The following is a 23,493-nucleotide window of genomic DNA, read 5'->3' on the forward strand; positions in this document are numbered from 1 at the left end:
CGTACTCAGATCTTCTACTTCAGTTAAAGTAGTGACACCACCGAGAAGAAATACTCTGTACAAAGAGTATCAGCATTAAAATATACTTAAAGATACGATGAGTAAAAGTACTCATTACACAGAATTTCAAAATAAGATAAATGATTGGACTGATTCCTGACATACCGCAGGGTGTGTCTGTTGTTGGTGTTTGTCCTTTTCTGAGCGTTCATTATTTAACTCAGGTGTTATTTGTAGGAATGTGTGTTTGTTAATGTGGCTAATTAACAGTGAACATAATGAAGGTGTCAGAGCAGCTGTACGGCGGAGTGATACCTGCAGAGTTAACAGTCTCAGGTCTGTTATACTGTATATCAGCACTCGTGATGACTCCTGTCCAATCAGATCGCTCCATCAGAACTAACTGCTGTTTGTCATCTTTTATTTGTTGATTATATTTTGTATTATCTGAATCTGCAAAGTAACTAGAAAGTAAAGTTACTATATCAGTGTAGTCCAGGAAGAAGTACAAGTAGTACATGGTCGTCCAAAGACGCTGAAAATGCAAATAGTCAGTGAAGTACCTGAAGCTGTCCAGAACAGGAGTAAATGTACTCAGTTACTTTCCTCTGCTGGTGACAGGAAATGGAGGACGACAGACGGTCAAGAAGAAAAATAAAAACACAGTCTGAAGATTCATTAAGTTGTTTTTGTGATCAATTAAATGACACGTATTTTGTTATTTCATATGAAATACATATTGATTAAAGCAGACAGATTTGTTATTGATCAGAGATCAGAGAGCTCTGCTTCCTAGTTATTGATCACAAACATGTGTTCTGCTCCATTGATCAGTGATCAGAGACTGTTGGTATTGATCAGGTGGACAGAGCAGAGCAGACATGGATCAGAAACATGTTTCATATCAGCAGTCGATCGGCTTTGATCCTGTTTCCTTCATCAAAATATGATTTCTGTTTCAGAAACTCGTTAGACGGTTTCAGTTTGTCAGTGAGATATAAAAATGAACTGATATCAGACGATCATATAAATATTGACCTGAGATCAGTGTGTGGGAGCAGAGAGTGACTCAGGTCAGACTGACGGAGTTTGAGATCAACACTTTTTATTTACACACTATTTTTTACTGTTTTTTATATGATTGTCTTTTAACTAAAAATCGTTAAAAAGCCATAATTTTATGGCAAAAAGTCGTTATTGTAAAGTTGATTATCGACAGGAAGATAATCAGATACTATCAGTATTGATTAAAACACACTCAGTGTCCACTTTATTAGGTACACCCTGTTAGCACCAGGTTGGACCATCTTTTTATTTCTTGGTGTCACAGATTCAACAAAGTGCTGAAACACTCCTCAAAGATCTGGGTCCATATCGACATGATAGGAAGTTATGAAGATGTGTTGGAGTTAAAGTCAAAGTTGAAAGAATATAAAAACTCAAGTAAAATACAGATACTCCCAGAAAATACTCAAGTACTGTCACGTCAGTTCATTACATTACACCACTGGTTATCCGTACATACGTACGTCTGTCTGTCCCATTTAACATCTCAGGAAGACCTCGAGTACAAACGTTGTGTTTGATGCCTAAAAGAAAAAATGTTCAGGTTGATCTGAACACGGACACGTGACACCGTTGCCGTCACAGTGATTAATGAGACTGAATCACAAACAGATGAAAAGAGAAGTCTCATCAGGAGCAAACACAACGATCAGACCAAACTCTGCAACGTCTGTTTAAAGCTTTTAAGCCAAACAGATGAAACGCTGACTGATGCTGAAATGAATAAGACATGAACACAGTTTACTCTGCACACAAACTCTGTGTGTGTGTGTGTGTGTGTGTGTGTGTGTGTGTGTGTGTGTGTGTGTGTGATCAGTTTTTACTGACTAAAATATTTTCACATTTTAACTTGAGACAATCTGTGAGTTTGTTCTTTCAGTTTCTGAAATGTCATCACAGCATTTTGGTTTTTACAACTTCAAACAGCACCAAGCTGTTCCTCCTCTTCCTCCTCTTCTTCTTCTTCTTCTTCTTCTTCTTCTGGGTTCGTGAAGAGACAGGAAATCCACTGACTCAGGTTCAGCTCTCTCTCAGTAATAACCATAAAACCAGCAGCCATCCCATTACCGGAAGCTTCCAGGGTGGAAGCCGCAGCAGCAGCTGATCCCAGAGCTGCGGCTGTGGATAAAAAGCATCATGTGGACGCTGTAAATGTAAAATGTGGAGCTCAGAAACACATGATGTCAGCAGGGATTCCCACAGAGAGGACAGACAGACAGACGGAGGACAGAACTGAGCCAAAGTCAAAGACGCATGATGCAAAAAAACAAAGATTATTCAGATTTTTTTTCTGCAGGTTTTCTTCTCTCACAGAAACAAATAAGTTCTTCTTAACTCAGAGCAACAGACTGTCCTTCAACACTGACGCCAGAGATTACGTTGTTCTTTACTGGAAACTTTCTCGGGAGTGATTTAGACGTTACAGACCTGCTGTTCCAGTTTGATTATGTTTCTGGGCTCTCCACAGCTCCAGGAATAAAACACTACAAACTAAAACTCCAGGATGTCTAAATGCTGGGAGGTAGATGATAATATGAGCAGACACTTCAGTTTGGACAGTTTTGTTTCTGCTGCTTTCATTGAATCTTCTCAGAAAGATGCTTGTTGATCCTCCGACTAACAACTCAAACAGGAAGCAGAACTTCTCTGATAAACCTGAATAAATCTGCTTATTTTTACCAGAGGTTTGGTTTGTAACGACGTCGTGCTGCACTGAGGTGTTTCATCTCCTGACTGACTTTCATTAAATAAATCTACATTGTTCATGATGATCACAGTTTTTAAAGAAATACTGTAAAACCTGGTGCCACCTACATGCCACTGACAACAACAGCCAATCAGATTGCAGCGAGGCATCAGCTGCTCAGACTGGAGGTCAGTAATCACTAACAGCATCAAACTGTGTTTATATCAGTTTATTTACTTCTAAATGACTCTGTTCCACTAGAACTACACTTCGTTCTGCTGCCAGCAGGTGGCGCTCCGTCCCAAATGACCTGTCGCCTCCACTAACATGACGACCACGACTACTGGTGCTACTACAACTACTCCAACCAATGACATTCTTGTAACACAACTGACTGTGAACACGAACAGTGAACCTCTAACAGAACGGTGCAGAGACGATGTGGAAGTTAGCGTCGCCCTGGTTCCCTCGTCAGAAAACCAAACCAGTGGGATTTCTCCATTTGATTTTGGCTTATTGCAGAAAATAAACAAATGTTTATGATTCTTACATACCTACATGTTTGAAGCCTCGATGCAGAAGTAAAATGTTCTTCTTTTTCTTCTTCTTCGAGTCCTTTGCAGTCTCAAATGTTGTTTTGCCAGTATCTAGCGCAGGTCACAGCTAATGGGGACGGTTCAGCCAGGTCTTGGGGGCTGCACTGGGGGGCATCGTCACATTCCAGTAGGTGGGACACGGTCTGTACTGCTCCACAGCTGCATTTGTCTTCTGTGTGATATTTCCATTCTTTTATCAGTACTTTGCACCTCCCCTGCTCCACACATAGTCTGTTGAGAGTCTTCCAGGTTGGCCATGGGAGGTTGTGCCCACTGGCAAGGCAATCAGTTGGTGTGATTCCTCTCTCCGTCCATTCTTGGGCTCAGGTGTTGAGTCTGAACCATTCATCTTCCCAGATGTTGGTCCTTGCGGATTCCTTGGATGTCTGGAGGTGCGACTGTTTGCAGGAAGCTGGATCATGCAGGGGGTGCCTTGTGTCCTGATGTGAGGGGGTGCAATGCCAGCTAGGGCACAGAGGCATGGGACAGGGGGTGACTTTATGCATCTTGTGATGATCCGGCAAGTGTCATTAAGGGCTCTGTCGACCAGTTTAGTGTGGTGGGATCGACAACTTGAGCAGGCATATTCTGCTGTGGAAAAGCAGAGGGCTAAGGCGGTTGGGCGGACAGTAGATGGGTCAGCGCCCCACTTTGAGGTCACCAGTTTGCGCAGAATGTCGTTGCAGTGTTGACCTTGGCTTTGGTGTTCTGGAGGTAGAGCTTGAAGGAAAGTGTCCTGTAGAGTGTGACTCCAAGGTACACAGGGTGGGGGCGATTGGACAGTTTGTGACCATCCCATGAGACACACAGTTCTTTTCCTGCATCTCGGTTTTTGAGATGGAAGCTGCATAGTTGGGTTTTGGACGGGTTGGGTTTCAGGTGGTTGTTGTTGTAGCAGGCCGACATATCTGGAAGGGCACTTTCCAAGACTACCTCGATCTTCTGGAAGTTGGGTGGTAATGCAGAGGTCATCAGCATAGATGAAAGGGCGGAGAACGGCTCTGAGCAGAACATCAGTGTGGCTCAAGTGTGACCTGTTGGAGCGGCAGAAAGACTTCGACAGAACCTCGCTTGAACAGGAAACAGCATCAACACCTTTGTACAGATTGCAGTTGATTCTTAAAACAGGAGGATCAATGATCCGTCAAAGCAAGTCTAGAAATGACTCACAAGGAATTTGACGATTTTAGAATCTTATTTCAAAATGAATCCAAGAACTGTACTGAAAGCCGGATACAGGTGGACACAAATGCAGAAGTGTCTCAGTTTCAGACGAGACAGACGATCAGGAGGAGCGTTCAAGGCACCAGAATGTTGCAGCTAAAGGACAAACTTCTCAAACTGTTCTGGATGAAGCTGAATGACGAGACGAGCTGCTCCCTTGGCTCTGGGTTTCAGGACTCGTTCCTGCAGCACTCTGAGCCACAGGCTGTTTATCTGAAAGCACTGACGCTTTAGACAAGCGGTGTAATAAGCTGACTCCCTCTTAGCGCCCCCTGAAGGCTGCAGCGTTCATTACAGCCTCAGAGTGAAACAACACACTGATGTGAGAGTCGGCTGGTTTCAGACCTGCTGCCCACATTTCCTTTGTGATTCAAACAGGTTGGTTTTGTTCTCAGTGACAGCTGGTAGGAGTCAGAAGATCTGCAGGAATAAATCAAACACTGCTCAACCCTGTGTGTGTGTGTGTGTGTGTGTGTGTGTGTGTGTGTGTGTGTGTGTGTGTGTGTTCCTGGTGGGCGTTCATGTAAAAGCTTTCCTTTTGATGGAGTGATGGAAACACTGCAGTTCCAGCACCTGTCACATGGAGGCTGTGTGTGTGTGTGTGTGTGTGTGTGTGCGTGTGTGTGTGTGTGTGTGTGTATGTTTACGTGTGTTTGTTTATATGTGTGTGCTTGTTTGTATGTTCTTCGTGGTAACTGAAGCAGCTGAACGCAGAGAAACCAGTCAGGCTCAAAGTTGATTCATAATTCATCAACACACACTGGAGATTTAACAGAGGCAGGGCAAGTACAGGTGTGTGTGTGTGTGTGTGTGTGTGTGTGTGTGTGTGTGTGCGCGCACTACACTTTGATGTGTGTTGAAAGGCAGTGCGGAGGTGTCACAGACAGATCTGTCCCTTTGTGAGAGGAGACCTTAAAATGTGTTTTAACACGTGACTCTTTTAAATCGTGCGCCAGCGCTCTGGGGGCGTCCTGCCACGCTGGGAGGGTCCAGACTTGCTGAGGCAAAGGGCCCGATCCATAAGGCCTTCCATCCCTTACCTTAACGTTAAGCAGGCACTTAACAGAAAAGTATATACAGTATACATACATGTACGGGCGAACGCCCAGCAAGGTGTCCCTCATTACTTTTTAACTGCCGATGTGGAGGCATAAACTGTCTGACGCACATCTCGAAGGACACTGTCCTGGTTACACCATGGTCACTTACCAAAGACATAAAAATAATAATATTAAGATATTAATAGAATCACAGGCCATAACCCATTTTCCATGGTAACACCTGAGGGCTTGACTAATACCTGGAACAATCATTGCAGCCTCGTAAAGTTCTCATGCAGTATTATTCACTTCTCCAGTAAATAGATCAAACCTCAGATACGACCTACAGTAGCAACAGGAGATAGTCTGGTCCGCCCAACACATGGAACCCTTTAGCTCAGATATTAGCCAGAAAGCTAACGTGATGCTAACAAGATTCAAAGCCAACAACAAACAGTAAATATAATCTGACAGGATGTTTAACAACAAGACAGCGAGCTATGAGACACGTCACTGTCCCCACATCAAGATCAAGATTTTCATGAACAAACGATTCACCATGTGTGACGTTACTGTCGGCCGCAGCCTGTGTGTATAATCCAGTGATGAGTGTGTATTGATCTGTGGTGGCGACAGCCTCTCCAACATGAACAGAATAACGCTGCGCTAACAGCAGCTCTGTGAACATGTGGTCATATGATGAGTCTCTGTGTGCTGGAATTACACTGAGACGACTCAGGTACGTTTCTGAACTCTGTGTTTCACCGACTGAACGTCACCTGCTGATCATCTGATCACTGTGTTCTCGCAGCTTTACAGAAGTGTGATGAGTAACACTGTGAATCTGGATTGACAGAGAGGCAGAGTCCCTCCTCTTCCTCCGTCCCCCATGGGACCTACATTGTAGAAGAAACATGCGGTGGTTAACGGCAAGAGACAAATCATTTTTAATTTGTGCCATGAATCACACAGATGATATCTGTAGGTTTAAAAGATAATCTGCAAGTTAAGAAAGTTGCAGTTTGTTGTTGTTGACTTAGTTTTGTGTGAAACAACTCAGTGAACTCCACCTGTCGTCTCTCACGACGTACGTCACCTGCACCCAGTGGTGTAGTGGTAGTTGATGAGGTGGGTGTGCTCCAGGGTCAACAAGGTCTTACTCCAAGGTCATTGAATACCGACGCTTGGGCTTCCTGTGTCAGACACTGACCAAAAGAACCATCTTTTCACACCAGCGTGTGCATCTTGTCGCTGTTATTGTTTAACAACACCCAGCAGTGTCATGGGAAAACACAGTGAGACAATAACGTCCAACAACCACCGACCATCACCCAGGAGGCCGGTGGTCACTTCCTGTAAGATTGTAAAGCCAAACCCTGTTCTTTGTTCCTAAACCCAACCACACGCGTGTGTGTGTGTGTTGACTAAACGTAACCACATGTGTGTGTGTGTGTGTGTGTGTGTTGACTAAACATAACCACGTATGTGTGTGTGTGTGTTGACTAAACATAACCACGCGTGTGTGTGTGTTGACTAAACATAACCACGTATGTGTGTGTGTGTGTATTGACTAAACGTAACCACGTGTGTGTGTGTGTGTGTGTGTTGGCTAAACGTAACCACATGTGTGTGTGTTGGCTAAACGTAACCACGTGTGTGTGTTGGCTAAACGTAACCACGTGTGTGTGTGTCAGCTAAACGTAACCATGGGTGTGTGTTGGCTAAACGTAACCATGTGTGTGTGTTGGCTAAACGTAACCACGTGTGTCGGCTAAACGTAACCACGTGTGTGTGTTGGCTAAACGTAACCATGTGTGTGTGTGTGTTGGCTAAACGTAACCACATGTGTGTGTGTTGGCTAAACGTAACCACGTGTGTGTGTCGGCTAAACGTAACCAAGTGTGTGTGTGTGTTGGCTAAACGTAACCATGTGTGTGTGTCGGCTAAACGTAACCAAGTGTGTGTGTGTGTTGGCTAAACGTAACCACGTGTGTGTGTGTCGGCTAAACGTAACCAAGTGTGTGTGTGTGTTGGCTAAACGTAACCACGTGTGTGTGTCGGCTAAACGTAACCAAGTGTGTGTGTGTGTCGGCTAAACGTAACCAAGTGTGTGTGTGTGTTGGCTAAACGTAACCACGTGTGTGTGTCGGCTAAACGTAACCAAGTGTGTGTGTGTGTTGGCTAAACGTAACCATGTGTGTGTGTGTGTTGGCTAAACGTAACCACATGTGTGTGTGTTGGCTAAACGTAACCACGTGTGTGTGTCGGCTAAACGTAACCAAGTGTGTGTGTGTGTTGGCTAAACGTAACCAAGTGTGTGTGTGTGTTGGCTAAATGTAACCACATGTGTGTTTTGGCTAAATGTAACCACGTGTGTGTGTGTGTTGGCTAAACGTAACCACGTGTGTGTGTTGGCTAAACGTAACCACGTGTGTCGGCTAAACGTAACCACGTGTGTGTGTCGGCTAAACGTAACCAAGTGTGTGTGTGTGTTGGCTAAACGTAACCACGTGTGTGTGTTGGCTAAACGTAACCACGTGTGTCGGCTAAACGTAACCACGTGTGTGTGTTGGCTAAACGTAACCACGTGTGTCGGCTAAACGTAACCACGTGTGTGTGTTGGCTAAACGTAACCACGTGTGTGTGTTGGCTAAACGTAACCACGTGTGTTTGTGTGTTGGCTAAACGTAACCACGTGTGTGTGTCAGCTAAACGTAACCACGTGTGTTTGTGTGTTGGCTAAACGTAACCATGTGTGTGTGTGTGTGTGTGTGTGTGTTGGCTAAACGTAACCACATGTGTGTGTGTTGGCTAAACGTAACCACGTGTGTGTGTCGGCTAAACGTAACCACGTGTGTGTGTCGGCTAAATGTAACCACGTGTGTGTGTTGGCTAAATGTAACCACGTGTGTGTTGGCTAAATGTAACCACGTGTGTGTGTGTTGGCTAAATGTAACCACGTGTGTGTCGGCTAAACGTAACCACGTGTGTGTGTTGGCTAAACGTAACCATGTGTGTGTGTGTGTTGGCTAAACGAAACCACATGTGTGTGTGTTGGCTAAACGTAACCAAGTGTGTGTGTGTGTTGGCTAAACGTAACCACATGTGTGTGTGTCGGCTAAATGTAACCACGTGTGTGTGTCACGGTGTGTGTGTCGGCTAAATGTAACCACGTGTGAGTGTCGGCTAAATGTAACCACGTGTGTGTGTCGGCTAAATGTAACCACGTGTGAGTGTCGGCTAAATGTAACCATGTGTGTGTGTTGGCTAAACGTAACCACACGTGTGTGTGTCGGCTAAACGTAACCACGCGTGTGTGTTTTGGCTAAATGTAACCACGCGTGTGTGTTTTGGCTAAACGTAACCACGCGTGTGTGTGTCGGCTAAACGTAACCACGCGTGTGTGTGTTGGCTAAACGTAACCAGGTGTGTGTGTTGGCTAAATGTAACCACGTGTGTGTGTGTTGGCTAAACGAAATCACGTGTGTGTGTTGGCTAAATGAAACCAGGTGTGTGTGTCGGCTAAACGTAACCACGTGTGTGTGGGTTAGCTAAACGCAAATGTGTGTGTGTTGGCTAAACGTAACCAGGTGTGTGTTTTGGCTAAACATAAATGTGTGTGTGTTGGCTAAACGAAACCAGGTGTGTGTGTTGGCTAAATGTAACCACATGTGTGTGTTGGCTAAACGTAACCACGTGTGTGTTGTGTGTGTCGCTAAACGTAACCATGTGTGTGTGTGTTGGCTAAATGTAACCACGTGTGTGTGTGTTGGCTAAACGTAACCAAGTGTGTGTGTGTGTTGGCTAAACGTAACCACATGTGTGTGTGTCGGCTAAATGTAACCACGTGTGTGTGTCGGCTAAATGTAACCATGTGTGTGTGTCGGCTAAACGTAACCACGTGTGTGTGTGTCGGCTAAACGTAACCACGTGTGTGTGTGTGTTGGCTAAATGTAACCACGTGTGTGTGTCGGCTAAATGTAACCACGTGTGAGTGTCGGCTAAATGTAACCATGTGTGTGTGTTGGCTAAACGTAACCACGTGTGTGTGTGTCGGCTAAACGTAACCACGTGTGTGTGTGTTGGCTAAATGTAACCACGTGTGTGTGTGTTGGCTAAATGTAACCACGTGTGTGTGTGTCGGCTAAACGTAACCACGTGTGTGTGTGTGTTGGCTAAATGTAACCACGTGTGTGTGTTGGCTAAACGTAACCACGTGTGTGTGTGTTGGCTAAATGTAACCATGTGTGTGTGTTGGCTAAACGTAACCACGTGTGTGTGTGTTGGCTAAATGTAACCACGTGTGTGTGTGTCGGCTAAACGTAACCACGTGTGTGTGTTGGCTAAATGTAACCACGTGTGTGTGTCGGCTAAATGTAACCACGTGTGTGTGTCAGCTAAACGTAACCACGTGTGTGTGTTGGCAGACAGGTGTGTTCACTGTAGGTGAGGTGATTCTACTCTGCGTAAATCTTCTCCTTCTTCTTCGTCAGGATGTTGTGACACGTTTAACCTTCATCAAAAAGTGTCAGCTCCTGTGATTTAGATATTTCACTTCATCATGTTGCAGTTTTGATGATATTTCATAAACTGTGCAGCTGCAACAGAATTTAAACAACTGCCTGAAACACTGACTCCATCACTGAGAGACGTTCAGACATATCTCTTCAGTAAACTTTGATGATCATAATTATACCCAGCAGGAGTTTGTGATGAACGACCTGCTGATGGTTGTTTGGTGATGAAGAGGTTAAACCTCAGACTTGCTGTGATTCAAACCAAACCCGAGGAAGGAAAAGTTTTATTGCTCCCACTGTGGACTTTATGCAATAAACCGGCAACAATAACTTTTCATCTGACGAAGAGCAGTTTCACAGGAAACTTTATTGTGTCTTCTTTATTGAATGAAGAACGCAGAGGGAGAAATAAAGAGCGAGGCGCAGGCTGTGTTTTTCCTCTGCAGACTGAGGACGCTGCTGCGTTGGTCTCATCTTTAATAACCTGCAGCCTTATATCTTCATCCTAAACACATGAACATGTGTCTGTGAGGGGACGCTGGGACAGAAGGATCGATACCACACAGGCCTGATGTTTTTATTAAGAACATTATGTTTTCATGTCTTTAATAGATCAAAACTGTTTTAAAACAGAGAGCAGTAAATAACAGATGAATTCATGAGCATGTGTCTGCAGGCTGAACTTGTTCCATGTTGACAGACATTAAAAATATCATTTATATGTGTAAATAAATCATAAATATCACCATGACTTACTTATTAACTTATTATTTAGTAAACGTGTTGTTTATGGTGAAGAGCTGCTGTTAATCTGGAGGGACACAGCGACCCCCCCCCCCCCCGATGATTGTCTGTCTGTCAGTTACTCTCCTGTGTTACGATGAATTTGTTAAGAACATTTCACGCCTCCTGCAGGTAAAGCACAGGCTCATTTATCCAGTCGACTTCACTAACACGACTTTACGATGGGGAACTGAGCTGAAGGTGAAACTCAGCAGTAATTTTACTCTCTGAACACGAGAGCTGCTGCTGCTGCACAGCTGCCTTCATCAGGCTGTTCTGGTGAACGTATGCTTTTTTACAAAAAGTCAAAATTCCTACTTAACATGGGCCAGTAATTTGGGTGTAAAGCGTGTAAATCAGAGGGCTGTGATCACATGACCAATGCGCTGACTGGAGTGAAAAATAAATCAGGAGGTGGTCGTGTTAGGAGGCGGGTTGAGATGGCTGACGGGTCACAAAGGGACCCGCCCTACTCGCACTTTCACCTCCTCAACTTATGTTGTTGTCCCACCGTGTTTACCTCTGACGCTGCCGGGCGCCGTTCAACAATAATGGCAACCGGCTGTGTGCCATGTCAACGTCAAAGGCCTCTTTTTTTAAAAAGACAGTCATGTATAAACACTGCGTACACACAGGACGAGGCCTGACAGAGGCGCACGCCACTTCCCACGCAAAAGTTGTGATCTACAAAAACAGACTTGATGGGAGACACTTTGACGCATGCTGATGAACATTTTGGAGACAGGAAGTTGACGATGCAGACGGTGAGCCAGAAGCCTGACTGTAGGAACTGTCATATTTTTGTTTGCGCACGCCATATTTGGCTTTTGTTGGTAGTTTGGATCCGATGCACTGTTTGATAAACGAGGCTCCTGGTTGTCTCACCGTGTTTGTTTTCCTGAACCTAACCTCTGTAACTTTATGTCGTATCGTAACTTTGAGGATGTTAATGTGTTAGCTATCATACGACCAGCTGTACGAGGATACGTTACCTGCGTCTGTAGTTATTGTGTGACTTTGGTTCATGTGAACAACACGTACACCTGACTCACCTGACAGTTACCTAATCAGAGAAGCTGTCATTGGAGAAGATCAAAAAGTACTAAACCTACTCAGGATCAGGTGATCAGACGAACCGTCAGCGTCCATCACAGAACATAAGCCACGCCCACAGCTGCCAGTCGCTCCTCACAGGACGCTGATTGGTCCAGAACACATTACTGTAATCTGACATGATGGACTCTCATGTGATTCTGTGATGTCACAAGAATCCAGCTGCCATGATAAACATACGCCGTCCTGCTGACACCGACACTGACCAGAGCACCACATGTGGATTAATCCACCGCTGAAAATAGTCCCAACAAAGTTCCTCCTGTTGGTTTGATAAAAACAGTGAAAGTACTGATGAGACTTTAGATCTGTGTTTTAAAGGAGGAGCCAATGAGGTCAGAGCTGAGAGTCAGACAGGAAGTCAGACAGGAAGTCAGACAGACGATTGTGTTGCTGGTTTGAGTCTGAACGTGAGATTTGATGAAAACAGTGAACTGGTCCTTTAAGACTTTCAGGGTTGAGTTTAGACTAAATGGCTCCTTACTCTTCTTTTTCTTAGTTTCTTGTTTCTTTTGACAAATCCTTTTCTCCTTCCTCCTCTCTTCCTCCCCATCTCTCCTCTCTCCTTCTTTCCTCCTCTCCATAAAATAACTCTGTCTTTTATTTTTCCTACTTCCCATAGTCCTCCGTTTCTTTTTGTCTCCTCTCCTCTCTCCTTTCCCCATCTGTCTTTGTTCCTTGTCTTCACCTCCTTCCCTCACTACTTCCACTTTTCTCTTACTCCTCTTCTTTCTCCTGCTTTTCACTTTGCTCACATCTTTTCCCTCGTCTCCTCCTGTTTTATCCTCCCACACCTCCTTCCTCCTCCTCTCCTTTGACAGCTTTAGGTCTCCTCTCCTCTCCTCTCCTCTCCTCTCCTCTCCTCTCCTCTCCTCCTGTTTTATCCTCCCACACCTCCTTCCTCCTCCTCTCCTTTGACAACTTTAGGTCTCCTCTCCTCTCCTCTCCTCTCCTCTCCTCTCCTCTCCTCTCCTCTCCTCCTTCCTCCTCCTCTCCTTTGACAACTTTAGGTCTCCTCTCCTCTCCTCTCCTCTCCTCTCCTCTCCTCTCCTCCTGTTTTATCCTCCCACACCTCCTTCCTCCTCCTCTCCTTTGACAGCTTTAGGTCTCCTCTCCTCTCCTCTCCTCTCCTCCTTCCTCCTCCTCTCCTTTGACAGCTTTAGGTCTCATCTCCTCTCCTCTCCTCTCCTCTCCTCTCCTCTCCTCTCCTCTCCTCTCCTCTCCTCCTGTTTTATCCTCCCACACCTCCTTCCTCCTCCTCTCCTTTGACAGCTTTAGGTCTCCTCTCCTCTCCTCTCCTCTCCTCTCCTCTCCTCTCCTCTCCTCTCCTCTCCTCCTGGTTTGTCTCACACTCTCTGTCTCTCCTTCTGTTTGTGTGTCTCCTGACAGGACGGCCATACATGGACATGGAGTAAGGACCGCCTGACGCCTCCTCCTCGCTCTCCAACACAGAGCTGCTGTATCTCCTCCATCGCCACCACTAATGCCCCTCCGACAGAGAGACAGACAGACAGACAGACAGACAGATACAGTAAGACAGACAGACAGATACAGTAAGACAGAGGCAGATAAAGGGAAGTTAGAGAGGCAGAAACAGCAGCAGAGGCAGAAGGAGCCAGAGAGGAAGAGGAAGAGGAAGGCTGCACATCCATAATCTCCACTTAGAGGCCGCCCGGCCCGTTCTGTCTATCTTGCAACTTCAGGAACCATCATCACAATTTAATAAGAATTTGAAAGGCTGCGGCGCTGCAACAAATCTGTCTTCAGAGGCAGAGAGGGCGGGCCGAGAGAGAGACAGACAGACAGACAGACAGACAGACAGACAGACAGGCAGACAGACAGACAGACAGACAGAGAGGTGGAGGCCAGACACAAATCTTTTAACTCCTTCCTGCCTGGATTTATATCTTTGTTTCTTTTGTTGAGGAGTCCCTGCAGAAATAAAGCTGTGATTATTATTTCACACATGTTGAGCTGCTGTGAGACTCTGAGGCTCAGTTTCATGTTTCCTACCTGGAGAGTCTGAGCTGTGAAGAGGAGCATCTCGTTATTTAGGACTGAGCGTTTCCTGTTGGCTGAAATTTTGTCAGCTGGAGATTATTACTGCTCAGAGTTTCTGGGTTTTAAAGGAGCACCTAACAGGCCAGCTCTGCTTTTATTTTGGCGGGCAACAGGAAGGACGTGATAAACTCATCAGAATCAAAGACGGGCCACATACCTGTCAGATGCATCGTCTTTCTCGCTCCTTTACGGGGTTTTTTTCATGGCTTGACACCTAACTGCCATCTGGCCCCTCCCTCAACCCCTCCTCCCCCCATCCTCCCCCGTCAACATGTCCGCCCACCTCCGCTCTCGCCGCCACGACCACTCCAGGAAATCAGGGCAGGACAAGAAGTGAGGATTCAGTTGACTTCCCTTCATTAGCTCCACCGTCCAACCAGAGGACAGAACTCGACTCTCTACAGGTGGGACGCGCTGATGCAAGATGGCGGCCGGCGTGGCGACGTGGCTGCCGTTTGCCCGGGCTGCGGCCGTGGGATGGCTGCCGCTGGCCAAGAAGACGATGCCCAAGCCTCCAGTGGACAACTCGTCCAGATCAGATGAGATCCTGTACGTCAACGTCAGCGGGGTCAGGTTTCAGGTGGGTGTCGCTGTCTACTGAGCATGCTCCAAAATAGTCAGGGAATATTTCACCTTTCGGGTCCAGTGACCTTGAGAATAAAGACAGTGGAGAGTCGAGGTCAGCTTCAGCTGATGAGGTCCAAACTCCACAAACACCTGTCGTCTAAAGATCAGCTCAATATGAGCTCAGCTGCCTGATGGTAATAGCAGTACTTCATGTGCTTTAACTGACCGTCATGTGAGCAGAAAAATGTTGTAGCTGAATATAAGCTTTGCTGTGTTGTCCTGTCGTGGACAGAGAGACGGTTGTTTCACTTCCTGCAACATTAACATCAGACGATTCTGCAAAACCCTGGAACCCTTTCCTAAAATACCCGTGTGTGTTAACACCTGTTAACGTTGAGATAAAGTGTGTTTATATCTTTTTAAAATAGGCCTGTGAGCAGGTCTGTGATGAGGCCTGAACACTGGTCTCAGACCTGTTGATGGACCTGACCTGCACAGCCCTGAAATCACCTGAAACCCTCCAGACTCCATTTAAATAATCAGTCATGTTAGCCTGTATAGATCCTTCACACAGTGCTGGATCTATACAGGCTAACATGACTGATTATTGCACTCCACCCCCATTTTGCAGCAAAAAGGCCTAAAATGACATACCCAAATTAAAATGCCTGTAGCTTCTGAACCACTCTGACTACATGCATGCATGAGGTCTTGCCAGAAAGAAAACTCCCTGAAGTTTCTTGTGAAAGTGTCAGAAACACTCTAGGTGATACAGAGACAGAGTAATGGGCCTCTGAAGTCAGTAAAAAGTTGAAGATTTTGCCTAAAATAAAATAAAAAATGTGTTTCAGGATGAATAACTGTCTGTGGCTTCATCTGAGCAGGTAAATGACACTGTGGGGCTGTAGGCACACTATCAATGAACACTTGTTTCAAATTTGAAGAAGACTGCTCAAAGTATGACCATTCTACAGTGTTTTTACCATGAAAAGATCCAGGCGGAGCTCCAAATGACAAGTGGGTCACTCTGCTTCAAAACAGTACTATCAGTGATCAAACAACACTCAGCCAGCTTCAAACATTGTACCTTATTGAAATCAGGTGTGATTATGATAGCTGATGTTGTTTATGACACAGAAACACCATAAAATATCACCAAATAAAGCCATATGAAACGTGAAAGTTATGATCCCACTTTCTAGACGGTATATCTCAGCCAAAAATAGTGGTAGGAGTGAGACTCTTACCTTTTATAAACCAGCTAAGTCCCTGCTAACAGCTCCACATAAGATCGTGAGTAATCCTTTAACTTTTCCTGTCGAAAAACAGCATGACATGACTTGTCACCACTCATCGTGATTTTGGACTGTGTGTGTTTAGGCTGCTCTGGTGCCAAATACATAATAAATAAAAGAAAAACAATGTTATTTTTGAAAAGTCGAGAGCTTCCTGAATCCGGCAATACCAAACATCACATGGTTTGATGACGTAGTGCGCCTGGGAGATACCATTTAACAGAGGAGGGGGGGAGCGAGGACGTCGGTGTCCTGGTGGAGTTAGAGAGGTCGGAGCGTGGAGAGTTCGGTGATGGTGATTTCTGGTTAAACAAAAAGGATCTGACTCTTTAACACAAAGCTCTATCTCTGTAGGGATCCTGTCATCATGTTGTCAGACACTGATAATAACAGTCTGAGCCTGTCAGTGACAAAAACACTGTTAGTGAACGGACACTGATGCTGTGAAGAGAGTGGTGACATCACAGCCTGATTCACTGCTGCAGACCTTTCTTAATACTGGACACATTTAAAAACTGTTGTCATCAGTCACTAATATACGAAAACATTCAGCTCAAAAATACAGTCATGACCTTTCAGACATGTTGTTAAGACCTGTTGTCAGCAGGTGTTGCTGCAGAACAGTCTCATTAATAACCAGCAGCTTCTTCCTCTGAAGTCTGACACAGGTTGTAGGCGCTTCTCTTTATCTCCAGAACAAGGACATCACTTCTTTTAAATTTACATTAACCCCCCGCTGTCCCTCTTTGATGTCAACGCCGCCTCTTTCATGGTATTTCTGCCTCACCAGCAGCTCTGTGTTCCGTCCTGCAGATCCAACGTGTCTGTTCCTGTTCACGGCACTCACTTATAACCATCCTGGGATCAGAACAAAGTGGTCGTTCCTCTCGTTTTAATTGGATTAAGAGGAGTGCAACCATTGAGTCACCGCTCACACGAGTCTCATCTTTAGTTTCATCATCACCAGGAGACATCCGTCCGATAACCTGCAATATTTCGTCATGTGTTGAGCCGTTCTGTGTCTCCTCTGTGCAACATGCCGTCGTTTTAAAGTCTCACACTTTGTCTTCACCTCTGCCACTGTGTGTTAGCGCCGCCTTAAAGGAACAGTGTGTCAGAGCTAGTGGCGTCTGTCAGTGAGGATTACAGATTACAGATTACAGATTACAGATTACAACCATCTGAAACTTCTCCTGGTCAGAATTCCTTCAGTGTTGATTGTTGAGGAGCTGAATGATCTCTTCCTCTCAGAAACACACACACCAGCTGATTCACACTCTGAAGAAAGACGTGTTTTTCTGACGCTGCTCGTCATGCAGGATCTGCTGACGACAGTATTTGACTATGAACACATGAATGTCTCTATCTAGAGTCAGTGTTTGGTTTGGCCGTTCTGGACTACTGTAGAAACATGGCGGTGCAACATGGTGATCTGTGTAGACGTCTCATCCTGAGGGAACGAGAACACATCCATCAGATCAGATCTAATCAGAGCTTTTATTTAGTCTGTGTTGTTTCTTGTCGTTCTGCACTGAAGCTTTTAAAGAGATGTTGTTGAGCACATATGGCGTACACATGTTCGATAACTGCTGACTGATTTCTCATGCACAGATTCAGGACTTGGTCAGAGCTGGGAGTGATGTCACAGCGTTGTAGCACATGTTGGCAAACCACAGTGTCGTCAGTAATTCTAGTTGATAACAAACACATCAGCTGTATTTGGCGCATACACACAAACACTGTAGCAACACGTCCACAGGTGGAAGATGGAAGTTCTGTGTGTGCGACTGTTTGAGACAGAAGTGCTAATAAACAATGTTTACCTGCAGCTTCACTGCTGTTGATGTGCAGAGCGGCCATCTTGAATTTTAAGGTTTGATGTTAAAATACTGCAACACAGATGTTGGACAGTCTGTGTGGATGCTCACATTATGACCTTTTGCCAGACTTGGTCATTAACGTCTGTGTCAGACACAGACGACAAAACAGACTTCCTTTTGCGACAGTACGATAACGCTGTCGGGCGGCGTCATTAAACAACGCCAATGGATGTCATCAGTTTGAAACACCACCTGACAATAACGTAATTTAAGGAGCAGGAAAGTCCCTACAGAGCAGACGGGAGGGGAGGTGGATGGGTCCAACAGACCCAGGACTTTCACTCAGGAGCCTGCTGTTCACTTCCTGTATGAATGTAGAGTCAAACCATGATGATTTCTTTCTAAACCTAAACACGTGCTGTTTTTGCAGAATGAAATAAACATTAATTTGAGGTGTTTTACTGACGTTATAAGTTTATTTAGTGCATCCTATGTAGACGACACAAGTGGACTGGCAGAGCAGTGATCTGTGATGATTTGGGAGAGAGAATGTGTCGGTTTGCAGACGTTGGGTTTTGTTCTTCATACCTCACGGTCAAGATGTCGTCGGCATGACACGTTCGGAGGTCTTTGGTTTTCACTTTCTTAACAACACAAACAAAATATCAACTTCATCTGTCAGATTAATTTGCATGTATTTATCCAACAGGCTCTAATTTCAGCTCCATCAGAGGCCTAGCAACAGAATCTGAGCTCTCTGATTGGATGTTAGTCACAGCAGGGCTCTCTGGGACTTGTAGTCGACTCCTGAAGATGTTCCAGACACAGTTTTGTTCATTTGGCTTTTTTAATGAAGCAGAAATAATCAGAAGTTATTATAAAGGCAGCACCTGCCCCAGTGTTTAATCATCGGGTCACATTTCTTCGTCCATGAGGAAAATTAAAAGCTCTTTAACTTGCAGAGATTCATGTTGCTCCTGATGTGCTGCGCTCTGCCTCTGCTCCTTCCACGGCCCAAGGTTGTAAAAACTGAGCGTCTAATCAGCATCGATGTGCATTTAGGCTGAAATAATAACAAAATGGCTCCACAGTAAAAATAGATTTTGGTGGCTTTCAGGAATCAAACCTTTTCTGCTGCGGCGGCAGAACGAGAAGAAAGTTCCTGTCAGGACTTTGACTTTGTCCTCGTTGTTAAAAAGTAAAAGCAGCAGCATGAAGTTCTGAGATATAAATACAAACATTCTGTAACAACACATAATAACATGGAGGCATAAAACAGGCTCCACTGTTAGCGTCAGTTAGTGACACTTCAACGCTCTCGTCTTACTCAACGTCTCTGCTTCAGATGAAGCCGCTGTGTTCGTGTTTTTAACACGTGTTCAGAGAGCTCAGTTAAACTCAGGAAAATATCTAACGTGGCCTCGTTCTCTCCCAACATCATGTTCTGTGTTTCAACGTTTGACGAGGACACTGAGAGCATTAAAAACAGTTTGTAATGTCAGTTAAGTTCCAACAAGCTAACAGGAAGTGCAGCTGTTGTCACCTCTGTCTGTGAGCTGGTCACTGTCCATGATGTGCAGAGATCTGAGGTCACAGAAGACTTGTTGTTGTAAGATCTGATGCTCTGCGTATTTGCCGTCAGCACGTTTTAATAAAAGAGAGACAGCTGACACTAGCGAGCCTCCTGCTTCTCCTTCTGTCTAACGCAGGACACAGAACACAGAGAATGGATCATGGCCGCTGATGGCGTCATAAACTGTGCATCACTCTGTTGCATCTGCTGTCTGCCCCGGCTCCAGGGCTGATTAACAAAGAACATAAAGTTTAGCAGCTGCGTGCAGTTTGCCTTTTATTTACATACTTTGGTTTCATACTTTTATTCTTCCTTATTGGACTGCAGTGAATCACAGTTTCCCCTCTGGGATCAGTAAAGTATTTCTGATTCTTCCTGAACACGTCAGCGCTGCTCTGCAGTCGTCTGCACGGTGAAATATTCCAGCAGTTATCCACAGCTGGACCGAGAGCACGGCACATTCACACCGTCTGTGTGATGGCAAAATGTGAGAGTCCTCAGATAACGTGTGAGAGCGGTCGGACGTAATGTCTCCATCCAGAGACGACGCTCTGTCTGTCTGTCTGTCTGTCTGTTCCACCCTGATGAACGCTGGGATCGTCTTCGTCAGCAAAGACACCAGCATCATCTGAGAACTTCAGTATAAATGTATAAGGAGTATATATATGTATGTGAATATATATTTGTGGAGGTTCAGCGGCTGCAGCAGCTTCACAGTCCTCTGTTGTGAATCTGTGTGTGAGCTGTTGATGAGTCAGCAGGTGTTGAAATGATACAAACAAAAGGAAGGACTCAGCACAGTGGGATGGTCATCTCTCTCTCTCTCTCTCTGTCTCTCTGTCTCTCTGTCTGTCTCTCTCTCTGTCTCTCTCTCTGTCTCTCTTTCTCTCTCTCTCTCTCTCTCTGTCTCTCTCTCTCTGTCTCTCTGTCTCTCTGTCTCTCTCTCTGTCTCTCTCTCTCTCTCTCTCTCTCTCTCTCTCTCTCTCTCTCTCTCTCTCTCTCTCTCTCTCTCTCTGTCTCTCTCTCTCTCTCTCTCTGTCTCTCTCTCTCTCTCTCTCTCTCTCTCTCTCTCTCTCTCTCTCTCTCTGTCTCTCTCTCTCTCTCTCTCTCTCTCTCTCTCTCTCTCTCTCTGTCTCTCTCTCTCTGTCTCTCTGTCTCTCTGTCTCTCTCTCTCTCTCTGCGTAGGTTACAACACTGACACATTCTCCTCTGTAAGATCATCTCAGGTAAAGCTGCAGTTTACCTAAGACTGAAGAGTTTATCTTTGTGAAGCAGACATGATCTCAGGTCACTAATGGATTCAGTGTGAAGCAGCACAGAGAGCAGAGAGGTTCTGCTGTGGTCTCTGGTCCTGGACTGATCTGCAGGTTGAGCTCAAACTCCCCATCCTTTATCTCTTTAAAAGATGTTAAACTCAGAGGCCACGTGCACCAAAGTGTTTTTATACGAGGCCAGTGTATTTTTGTAAAGCTTTGCAAAGGGAACACTGCGTATTTACACTGTGCTACAGATACCAGCAGTGTGACGAGGCGCTGGGCTTGAACTCTGCACTGAGCGCTGACACTAAGGTGTTTGTTTCCTGAGCGCAGAGAGTTAAGATAGTTTCAACTCTAAGTAAAAACCTTGTGTTTGTCGCCGTCACTGCAGCTGTTCAGTCACAGTGACAAATACCACAAAGACAGACCGTCACATCTGACATGTGCTGATCAACAACAACACTGGAGGAGAAACCTGTGAATACTCTGCACACACACACACACACACACACACACACACACACACACACACACACACACACACACACACACACTCCTGCATGCTCTGCCTTCGCTTCAACCAGAGAAAATACTACTATGGAAGTTCCACATCATAACAATCAGACACAACCAACTCATCTCAGCTGAAAAACTCTAAGGAGCGCTTGGTGTTTTCAGCTTTGGTGGACGCAGCCTACAGGAAGTGGTCACTGCTCGCTGCAGCTGCTCTAATTAACCAACAAACTCCAGACTAAATATGTCGTTAATGCACTGTTTCATTATGTGATGTGTTTTTGACAGACGTGCTGTCGCTGTTGTGACCTGATGTTGTTTCCTGTTTGTGCTTGACTCGTCTCATTTGTAAGAGGTTTTAATCTCAGCGTGACTTCCCAGTCTGATAAACGTTGTGACGAGTTGGTGCTAACATGAGGAAGCTAACTGGTTCCTGCTCTCTGTCAAACAAACACAATGAGACAATGTTGCTCCCAAACATTGAAAAAACATCTTGACGCAACGTATCATTGAATAAAATTCTTCTCGTATCCGAACAACGTCAGCTGTCAGACTCCATCAGACTCCGACAGACTCAGTCAGACTCAGTCAGCTGTCTCCAAAAACAGTTTTATTCTCTTCTCAAAATTTAGAAAATAAGATCAAAAGCTGCAGTGTTATTATTAAAGTCACTGCTCCTTTCACAGAAAGTGTAAATCAAATTTTACTTGTAAGCCTGAAAGTCCCCCAGTTGGGAGACGTTGAGAGCGACTTTGCAAACACAGTGTGAAACGGTACACTGATCACGAGGAATATAGTGATGTTGCACATCAAATTAAACAGCAGAATCTCGGCTACACGGCTGTAAAAACCCTTTTTACACGCCCCAAACACAGCTCAAACAACAACTAAATAAACAACAACAAATCCAACTTCATACAGCACCGATATCCGACCCACTCGGTATATTTCGGGCTCTAACTCGACCACGTGTTACTCAAAACACACGCTGTTCATCTCAAATGAAAGCTGAGACTCCGCTGTGTTCACACATGTGCACTCTACCACAAACCATCAGAGAGCTACAGCCCAGAGAACAACAGAAATCTTTTTGCCAAAATATATTTGTAATGTGTCTCTTACCTTGTTGTTTTTGAAGTGAAAAGCTCATTCTGCTGTTGATTCACGCTTCATTCCCGTTTTACCATGATGTTGTCCGTCATTCAAATGAATCCGGGCGGAAAACTTGACGGCCGGAGGTTCCGGGGGAAGCATAACCATGACCACTCACAGTCGCCCCACAACGTGTTCTGCTGACTCTGATTGGCTTACAGTGTCGGTCTCGTTTTGATGGACATAGCATCATTCTATTGGCTCTAACGAATCAAACGAGGTGTCAGTCACTCAAATGGGCCGAGCCGTCGCGGAGATACGGGCCTCCAAAGCTCAGAATAGAAACTCAGGTCCAAATGTAGTAGGTGTGTATTGGTCAGTTTGGAGTGTGAAAAAAACGAAACAGACAGTTGTATGTGTTTACCCTAAACATCAGTCGGGACTTACAGGAACAAAAAATGAAAGATAGAGGATTGTACATGACAAAAATCACATGCAAACATGGAGCAGTTTTGGAGAGCTCGCCTGAATTTTCTGTACTAAAACCTCTCTAATATTGTTCTGCTTCACTTTATCAGAGTCAGCCTTTGCAGAGTTCATGTTCACATGTTGTACCATGATGTGATCGAGGTTTAGAGCTGCAGCTGCATCGTTACAAACTGATACTCATCCTGAAAATGCTTTTGTTTGTAGGCGAACCTCAAAATATTTCATTTGTGCTGTGTGCCATCTTCATTTACTCCTCACATGTAACACATATATTTACACATCTGAACAAATCTGACAAGTGTCCCCTTTACCATGACACCAGGAGAGGCCTATAAAATATGCTTAGCTTTGAAAATTAACATTAAATGTCACAGAAGCACCTGACAGGGTGGAAACAGTTGTCACGTCTCTCACTGAAGCAGCACTGTGTCAGAATACTTTACTTTCACTAAGTCAGAGGGTTAGTGTAAAAATGTAGTTAAAGTACCAAATGTAAAAGTACTTATTTACTTAATTTACTTTATTCCTGTCATAAAACACAGTATTGGATTACTTGAAGGTGAATTAATGAGAGACTGATTCAAGGTGTTTTCTGCACTGTCAGAGAAAGTGAAAGTAAAATCCAGCCACAGATTCTTGTTTGGACTCTCTCCTTAATATATTTGTGTTTTTCCAGCGCTGTGTCTTTTGGACAGCTGCTGCTCTTGAGTTCATCTCGTGGCAGTGCATCAGGGACGTCACTTTAATGTCACAGCTATTAAATGGTAACCAGGTGATATCCTGTGAGGTGGATCATCATGTT

The 23,493-nt window shown here is 44.9% G+C and overlaps 1 protein-coding gene across 2 annotated transcripts in view; it reads left to right on the top strand.

Annotated features, from left to right (window-relative positions):
• kcnd1 (potassium voltage-gated channel, Shal-related subfamily, member 1) overlaps positions 1-23,493 on the top strand; it is a 92,114-nt gene that overhangs the window by 4,505 nt on the left and 64,116 nt on the right. For both annotated transcript variants that reach the window (XM_049582449.1, XM_049582450.1), the window contains exon 2: positions 13,415-14,666. In XM_049582449.1, the coding sequence (XP_049438406.1) occupies positions 14,511-14,666 (156 nt within the window). In that variant the 5' untranslated portion in view covers positions 13,415-14,510. The remainder of the gene's footprint in view (positions 1-13,414; positions 14,667-23,493) is intronic.

The sequence above is a fragment of the Epinephelus fuscoguttatus genome, linkage group LG7 (genome assembly GCF_011397635.1).
Source record: "Epinephelus fuscoguttatus linkage group LG7, E.fuscoguttatus.final_Chr_v1".
Lineage (NCBI taxonomy): Eukaryota > Metazoa > Chordata > Actinopteri > Perciformes > Serranidae > Epinephelus > Epinephelus fuscoguttatus.